Source organism: Buceros rhinoceros, unplaced genomic scaffold, assembly GCF_000710305.1.
Source record: "Buceros rhinoceros silvestris isolate BGI_N320 unplaced genomic scaffold, ASM71030v1 scaffold25802, whole genome shotgun sequence".
Classification (NCBI taxonomy): domain Eukaryota; kingdom Metazoa; phylum Chordata; class Aves; order Bucerotiformes; family Bucerotidae; genus Buceros; species Buceros rhinoceros.
The window spans coordinates 4,785-13,874 of record NW_010398733.1 but is presented as its reverse complement, the minus strand read 5'-3'; the positions used below and the strand labels follow the sequence as shown (position 1 = coordinate 13,874).

The 9,090-nt window shown below is 43.3% G+C and overlaps 1 protein-coding gene across 1 annotated transcript in view; it reads right to left on the bottom strand.

Moving 5' to 3' along the window:
- DLGAP5 (discs, large (Drosophila) homolog-associated protein 5) overlaps window positions 1-9,090 on the bottom strand; it is a 17,269-nt gene that overhangs the window by 5,683 nt on the left and 2,496 nt on the right. The window contains exons 5-12 of the mRNA XM_010131223.1: window positions 7,470-7,574; window positions 6,233-6,303; window positions 4,343-4,635; window positions 3,822-3,943; window positions 3,610-3,733; window positions 3,134-3,219; window positions 2,419-2,579; window positions 882-974 (exon numbers count right to left, since the gene is read on the bottom strand). Of these exons, the coding sequence (XP_010129525.1) occupies window positions 882-974; window positions 2,419-2,579; window positions 3,134-3,219; window positions 3,610-3,733; window positions 3,822-3,943; window positions 4,343-4,635; window positions 6,233-6,303; window positions 7,470-7,574 (1,055 nt within the window). The remainder of the gene's footprint in view (window positions 1-881; window positions 975-2,418; window positions 2,580-3,133; window positions 3,220-3,609; window positions 3,734-3,821; window positions 3,944-4,342; window positions 4,636-6,232; window positions 6,304-7,469; window positions 7,575-9,090) is intronic.

Below are 9,090 nucleotides of genomic sequence, written 5' to 3'. Positions count from 1 at the left end.
CAGAGGGCCTCCTGGGGGCAGGGAGCCACAGGAACCGCAGGGCAGACAGCACTCAGCCGGAGAAATCTCTCCTGGCATTCGATTTTCAGTGGAAGTTTTGCGTCTTGCACCATCTGTAGAGTTCTGACATTTACATTCTCTCCAGGTTCCTGTGCCTGGAGTTTGACAGACCTTCCTATCATTTTTATGATTAGTTGGTCAGTCTCAAGGAACTGGGTGCAGGTCAGGCAACATCTGACCTGACGTTCAGTCATTAGAAGCAATTACGTATTCCAAACCAAAGAGTAAATAAAATAACTTGCATTAAAGCTTATTTTGCAATAAGCAATAACTTCTTTTGGATAGTGTCAGATCCATTTGTGCTTAGAGAACTCGTAGTTTAATGCTACCCGTGGTGCTTAATGGGACACCATTGTGCTTTAGCACCCTCTGCTCAGAACCAGCAATCACTGCCAAATCCCTGCCTGGTTTCCCTGTCAGTGCCACCACCAGTGGCCCACATAAAGTCTTCAACAGCTGAAGGGTAAATTTCTATGCTAAATTTAATAGATTCCTCTTACTAGCAAGGAGTCCAATGACTCCTAGAGAGTCACTGTTAATTCTTAGTTCTAATCCTCCCAGCCAAAAGAGGCAACTAGCATTACAAACACCAACCCATACAAGTGCACTTGGGAGATGCAAGGGACAGGGGTGTGTCCTGAGAGGAATTCCACCGGATTTTTAATCATTAACAGCTAAAGAAGCCAGAAGAGTAGGGCTTTAGAAGGAACCTCCATTTAAGGAGAGTATTCATTACTGCAATAGCAGCTTGCTAGTGATTCAGGATAACACACTGCTGCATCCTGATGCCTTAGGAGACACGCTTTAAGGGCTACTCATACCTTGATGATTTCTTTGCTTGGGACATCAAGTGGTTGCCACTCGTTGTCTTGAAGCTTCTTCAGATCATCAAATTTTTTATTCACATCCTCAATCTATTGGAAAGCCCAGGAAAGCCCAGGTTTAATTTGCAAGACATAGATTCACAGTAGAACAGCGTTTCATTACAAACTTAGGCATAGTTACACAGTTTGGTACTTTCGCTTTAAATACGGAAGCAAATTAAACCACCAACTGATTAGAAGTATTAAACATTGACATGAAAGTTACGTTAACATACACAAGATGACACAACTGGTCGCATCTCTGTAGTTTAAAGGTTAGTAGGGGAAGTACAGAATTGGTAAGACCTAACATCTACAGCGAAAGAGCTGGTTTACAACCTATTCTTGTACTGAACTTAAGCACTTTGACAAGGGTTGCATTTAAGGAATGCAAGAGAACACATTGTGCAATAGCTTCATCCAAGTGAGCACAAGCCTTCCATCATGTAGGAAACACATCATGCGAGAAACCACAGCCTGCAGAGCTTCCTGATGCAACCTGTGCTCGTTGGGACAAACCAGCTCTGCAGCATCACCTCCTCCCTGAGCGATACTCCATGCAACAGCCTTGTTCTCCGAAGGTTTCTAATGGAGGCACTCACTCACTCGCTAGTAAGGCCAAACAAGGTTTATTTACGTACAGCAGACCAGTCCTTTATATCCTCCATGAAACTCAGGGGTCACAAACAAAAAACAACAAATGCAAAAAGGTGCAGAGTCAGCAGTTCTGCTACTCCAAGTTTATTGAAGGGAAAAGGGGAGGAGGCTCAGGGGAAACTTGAGCTGCTCCCAGACACCCAGCAAGAACAGGTAAACCCTGTTCTCGAAGTTACCAGTTCTAGAAGTTCCCCTCAAATACCCCTGAAGAAGCAGCTCAAGCCCTTAACGCTTTCTGGAGGGAATTCAAGACCTACAACTAGACCCTTCACAGCAAATCCACCTTTGCATTTAGCGTAACCAGTTACAAGTGCCTTTGCTGAGTGCTGATTTACAAACGCTGTCAAGAGCCCTTTTGCTAATTTATAATATTATATTTCATTCTGAAACCAATGGAAGCATCAAAGAGAGGAAGGTTTTCTACCACCTAAGCTCAGCTCTCAAAAAGGTTATTGTAGTTTCTACAGTAGTCCCACACTGAAGCATGGAACCCTCTATCCTGAGCTCCAGGAATATTCCAGAAGCTCCCAGCTATTACTCCAGGTAGACATCACGACTGTATCCTCACTCCAAAACACAGCAAGACTTGGCTACATGCCTTCGTTCCAGAGAAAAAACAAGATGCGCAGGCCACAAGAAGACAAAGATGACCTGCTCTGTGGATTTTAAATCACAGTCTATGAACTCGCACAATTCACTATCAGAAACTGTTCAACAAGGACACGCATTTTTTATATTTATATAAAAAAATCAGAATCTGAACAACAGTATAGTTTCAATCCAGTTAGTAAATAGCTCCATCAACTCTATTCTAGTAGTTTGACATGAAAGCACATACCTGAAAATGAACCATATCCCAAAATCCATCCAAGTCTGAACACGTTGTCTCTTTCTCGCCTCGTTTAAATTCGCAGTTATCCACCAGCCCTTCAAACTGTTTAAGCCTTTCTGCTATGAGCAGTCTTGTCTGACCAACCGTGGTGCGAATGAGATCCTGGGCTGATAGCAACGAGAAAACAGCAAAGTATGTTTATCTTGGACCGAGCCATCGTTTCACAATTGATTTAAGTAAGTGTTTGAAGAGTCTGGAATTTGTTCATTGTTTGAGCTATGTTCTCCCACTGCAGACCTGCGACACAATTCAGACAGAGCATTCCTATCCAACTGAACTGCTCCAAACCTGGTCTTTCAAAACAAATGTTACAATCTCCATCTTTAAGGTAAGTATTGAGGAGTCGTCTTCATTTTCCCAGCTAAGGACACTTACTCTAGAGCAAAACCTGATTTTATTTCAAAAAAGTCAGCTTGGCTAAAGTTCATACCTTTACGTACACTTAAAACCAATAACAGAAAAAGTATTTTGATATGCACTTTGTTCACTTTAGTGTCAGCCACCGTCACATCAACACGTAAGCTGTAGAACTAGAGATCAACTTATCTACTACAGCTGCCACTGTTGTGGACAATGCTATTTTGCAAATAAATTCAGACCCGCTCTGTGCCCTTTGTTGCCGTAACCCCACCTCCTAGTGAGTGTCCCAGTTTAGTCTTACCATCTCCTGGGATGTCCAGCTCCAACCTTCCATCCCACTGGAGGCACTGAGACATCAGCTTCTCTGTCTCAGACCGAAGGATGCTCCTAAAAATAAAGGGACAGTGAAAAAACAAGGTTTTGGAGAATGTTCTGAGTCCTGTCGCTACTTGTGACTGTTAATGGTGACTATCCTTTTGCTTCCAGAGCAGCTACGCTGTCTTTGAGCAGAAGCCAGTAGATTGTTTGGTTTGCTGACTGGCTGAGATGCAATTTCTTTTCTTTCAGGTTTGTGCTCCTTAGGACAAGGTGTCAGTCTCCAGAATTTATAGTCTTTACTTGCACTAACAGCACAAAAGGGAAGGTAGGGATGTGCACCTGCTCTGGTCACTGCTGACAGACCCCAAGCTCCACAAGCTGACCTTTACAAAATGTCTCACTATGCCCGTGAAGGGCCTCAGAACAGACCACAGGGAAACAAACCAAATCAACACAAACCTGAAATAGGGCACATCATGCTCTTGCTCTCTGATATCACCTGACTTTGCTTCAAGTGCTGTTGTATCTGTAGGAATTGTTTCGTTTGATCTCTGAGTCAAAGTTTTCTCATCTAATTCACTTGCTGAAAAATACAAAAGGCATTTGTTCAGAACCTGGTGAAAGCTAAACCCATCAGAACCGTAAACTAAAGGTGCACTTCCCACTCCCACCTTTCTCTCCTTTCAGACCTGTAGTGGTTTGCTGTTCCTGAACGCCTTTACCAGCAGGTGAAACTTGACTTGTTGAGTTAGGCTCTTGTGCCTTAGTTTCACTGGACTTTTCAATTCTATAACTGGAAACAAACAAAAAGCACATGTCAAGTTAAGACGCATTGAGACTGAGATCAAGCGTGACCAAAACAGAAACACACAATGTAGAAGGCAATCCTACACGCAACACCAGAGAACTCAGCAAATCCTCTTAAAACAAATCAATCTGGGCAGAGATATACATGTTACAGTCCACAATATAATGGATATACTCTGCGTCCACAGCACAGAACTGTGGATGAAAACTCTCTCCCTGCTGTTGTATTAAATCCACGTTCCAGCAACGAGAGCAACTGTGATGATCAGGTGTTTCGACATCACAGTTGGTTACACAGGGGACCTCTCTCTAGAAAGATGGTGTTTTCTGTGCCATCACAGAGAAGGTCACTTGCATTTGAGGCTGTTAGAAGAAAGAATCTTACACTGGAGAGTCTGAAAAATCCCAGAAGGCATTAGGTGTCAAAAACGCATTTGCCCTAGAGGGAGTCATGGGGGTTACTTTGTAGGTCGCTAATCCAGTTAGCGGCTGAAACACAAAGTTTTGAGGCGCGAAGGAGCGTGTCCTGGGTCTCCCTGGAGCAGAACTGGTTTCGTCTTCCAGTGAGGTTTGTTCCCGTTCAAGTTCTGCTGATGTCAAGTGTTTAGAATCAGCTGCAGAACTTTTTGCAGGATCCAGGTGAGCGTTTTTATCCACTTCATGTTTAGAAGGAATCACCTACAACAGCACAAACAGGCAAAGTGAGCACTCCATTATCAAAGCAATGAAGGGTTTACTATAGGCATGGGCTGAGTTATAACACGACTGTCTGTAAGCCAGCAGAAAGGGAACGGTTTCAGCTACGTCGCTTTCCACAACAGCCCATGTGTAAAGAGTCATGCTTTACAATAAGCCCAACTGGTTTTGACACCTGCAAATCATTCTAGCCACAGGGGCAGCCCTTCACTATGAGGAACACAGTAATCCACTGAAGGGGCTCAAGTAGCAGAGCACCTCACCTACCAAACCAGTCACAAAAATTAGCAAACGCTTGCTCCCCTGCTAGAAAAAAAAAATGCTGTAAAGTGACAAGCTCAAGAGCAGAATTACTGGCTCCAAATCCAGCCAGGCCTGTTGAATAATCACAGTTTATACACACACTCTAACCCAAAGACCAAACGACAAGCTAAAAGAGCTAAGCTGAAAGCTGAGAAATGCAGCCCAAGAAGTGCAGTTAGAACCACAGAATGTCATTAGAAGAGGAGAAAAAGCTAATCAATAAGTTCAATCTGCATTGCTATGAGATGAGTGACCAGATAGTCACACAGAACATGTTTCTGAGACACTAATAGCTCAACGCAGCCAAAAGAGCTTGAAAGACAATCTGTTTTTCAAGAAAATACACACTGTCAAGCCACTGAAAGTCTTGTTACACTTTAGACACCCCTGCTTGGAATGCAAGCCTTGAATTCAACTTTAACACGCTTCTCAAAACGAGATGACCGAGGTTACAGCAAGAGTTTACCAAGTGGCAGCACAAAGCAACTCCCGCCTGTGAGAAGATGCTGATCTAAGGAAGACAGAAGTGCCTCTCACCAGTTTCCAGACATTACTAGAGCTGCAGTTACCAAAACAGGCGTGGAGATGGGAGGTGAGAGGGGGACACAAGGTTTGAGGGAATAGTGGAGTGCAAAGAAAGAGAAAGCATTGCTGATTCTCTCAGGGCCTGTCAGCACATGAAGGCATACCCAGATGGTCTGGAGACCTGGGCTGGAGGGCTGCGATCAGTTCACATCCTGCTCTCTCTACGTAGAGGCAAGTTTTGTGATAGCAGTGACACCAGGAACCACAATGGCTGCCTTCAATTATGACAAATCACAGCTGCCTTGGCAGGGAATACCGTTCCCAGGTTTATTTTCTGGTGGCTCAAAACCCAGAAGTGCATTTCTTAGCTTCTAAAGTCTCATATCACTACCTGAGCAGGAAGAGGAAATGTTCAGAGTATGTTTCAAAAAAGGAATGAACTGCACAAAATTCACAAACCAAAGCAGGACTTTTTGTTTCACTCAAAAAATATCAGACATGAGATATGTCATGTAAGAACTTCTTGCCTAATTTAAATCACTGGCAATCAAGTCATCCATAAGCATTAAACTTGATCTTAGTTTTTAAAACGTGGCAATATAAATAGATACAGTTTCTTTCCAAAACACAGCTTATTCTTGAACTTACTAGTTCTGTGCTTGAACACAAGCGGATTTGAGCTACCAGTACACCGTTCTTGGCTCTTAAATTGGTTTTACTGCTTTTCCATTAAGGATATTGAATGACCTACCTCTGTGGTGTCAGGTTTGACGGCTTTTTTCTGCTTCCCTACATTTGTTGTCTTTTTCTGTGACTGGTTACCTAGAACAAGAAAACACGTCAAGGGTCAGCAAGGCATCTGAGTAAGACAGTCTTTCACCAAAAGATTGCATAAAAGCCCAGAGGCTAAAGACAGGGAGGGACTGTTTCTTTTCAGAGGGAGGTGGCTAGAGGGCAGACACTTCATTGCAGACGTTCATTCAGAAGAAAACCTGGTCTAGGATTTAACACCCTACAGAGATGTATCACCTAGAAAGGAAAACAGATTAAGTCATTAGTCTTTAGATGGTGTCATAGACTAAAAATAAGTCCCCTTATTTTCCTTAAAGGCTGAAGAGAGATTGAGGAGCCAACCTGAATTTAGATTTTTGATTTCCATAAGGCATAGGATTTCTGTTGGTCAATTGAAACTGATGCTGCCAGAGCTCTGCTTTCAGCCTAGGGGTCAACTTCTGACACATGTAAATGCAAGGGACACTGCGAACCATCCTAAAGAATATCCTGAAACAAGCATATACACTAAAAATCTTCCTCTCGTTAACCAGCATGTCCCTCTGTTCGAGTCAACAGGCAAGTAGGGGCGAAGAGGAATTCCTGACCTTGAGAACTTCGTCTCCCATCTCTTCCAGAGATACCCGCTCCCAATCACAGACTTAATAACCCTGTGTCCTCTAGCAATACACCACACTGGCCAATCTTCCCCAGTTCTGGTTTTGGTCTTTCAGTTTCTGATTACCATATGGATAGTGATTCTCCACACCGACAGATTTCACGGGAAACTGCCCAGGGTTGGTTTCAACATCTTGATTTGACTATTGCAGCAGAGTTCCAGGTCAGAGTCTAAGTGATGCCGTATTTAGCCCTTTCCATACGTGACAATTTGGCACGATTTACTTACAGTAAATTCTATCCTATTCTATTCACAGGAGAGAGTCACACAGCAGAACGTAGCATGCCAAGACAGCTCAGAACAAGCTGATATGTATCTCCACAGCACAGACTGCCCGAGATACCAGCAAGATCCTAAAGACAGAGCTGTCTTCATGTACCATTTGATGACAAGTCTAACGGCAGCACATAAATGTGCGTATGTTGTTCCCAGTGCTCGCTTACCCAGTACTAGGTGGTATCTCTTTACAGCACACTGCTCCAAACAGACACGTCAGGCTGGAGCTACACGAGCAGGACTAATTCACAGCCTCACTTACCCGCAGAGGCAGTGGGAGCCATTGCTTTCAGCACCTGCCTGGCTGCAGAGGCGGCTGCTCTGGTGATCCGGACGTTTGAGGCTGGCTGGACTGCAGGCTGCAGCACTGTAAGAAAAATTCATTCCAGAGGTTTCAGGCTGAACAAGGAGCTGCCCTCAAGCACTACAACTGCAAGTTTACGCTTTGTTGAAACCAGAACAGTGCACTAGCTATTATCAGTTGTATTAGTTTGCCAGAATCGATAGGGTTTTTTTGGTTTTATTTTTGTCAGTGTTATGAAGGACAGCACAGCTCAGCCTCAGTGTCAAGGCAATGCTCTGATGGACCTCGATTGAAGATGTCTTTGTTGTACCTTCGGGACCACCAAGGAACCAGGGCGCTAGATGCCACGTGCAAAGCTTAAGGAACCCTTCTGAATGCTTCCTGTGATCAGCTTTATTTCACAGGCGAAGCTTAAGCAAACCATCTGTGTAACAAAGTGATGCCCCGGTCATTGTGTGAAAGTACTCTAAGGTCTGAGTTTAATGCATTAAACTATTCTTAAGACTAATTGCCCCTGAAATATTTTATAAAACATGACGAGTTCATGCACTGTATTACCCATCTTAATCATTTTCATCTTCATATTTTACACTGTTTCTAATAGGCTTCATAAATTATACCATCCTACTGCACAGGAAAATTTAACAGCAGGTTTTTATTTCACACCCTCCTTTTCTACATCTGCCTGAAATCCCTCTTGGTTATTGTTAATGCTATTCATGCTTTTAATGTCCAACTAGAACGACAAGTTGGGGAAAAAATTACTACATCAATAACTACAACATTTGATTTACCCAAACATTCGCTTCCCTAACATTTTAGACTAGTATTTAAGTAGATTTAATGCATATTCTTGATTCAGCACAAGAGGAATAATCAAGTCTAGTGGATGACAAACTTTCAAAAATTAAAGGTTTTCACTGTTCTATCAAACACTGATAATAGATCTCTTCAATATTCACCAGACATTACTGAAATGTATTTAAATAAAGGTCTGCTGCTTGCTGATTGAATTAAATTAGTGATGCGAAAGTCATTTCACCCTGAATTACTGAGTATCTTGCATTAATGGCAATATTCCACATGACTTGGCCTTATCTACTTAAGGCATGGACAGCACTGTGCTATCAGGAAGAATGTCTAACCCAGTGTATTCTGCTCCCTTAAAGGGGGCATGGGTTGGGGTTTTTGTTTCTTGTTTTCTTAAGAAAGGCGTATCTGCTGTATAGACAGGAGACAGACTTCACTGCAAGTATTTACAGCTCGCACAATCAGCTAGTTTTCAGGCTACCTGCAATGCCAAGGAAAATTCATCTTTGCAGGGGAAGTCACTTGCTCTTCTGCAGCAGCAGCAGCAGCTACTACATGGGATATTCTTCTCAGCAACAAAGCTCAGCAAAGCTCCTGATGCTCAGGTAACTTGCAGTCAGGGAGTTCTGCCGATTCACCTCTCCTCGGGGGAGCAACCAGTGACCAGCATGGCAAGGATCCTGCATTCCACCTCCTCCAGCCTAGGGGGGCCACGAGTACACACGATACCTACAGCCACATGCTCGACAACCTGCTAGTAGTCAGCAGG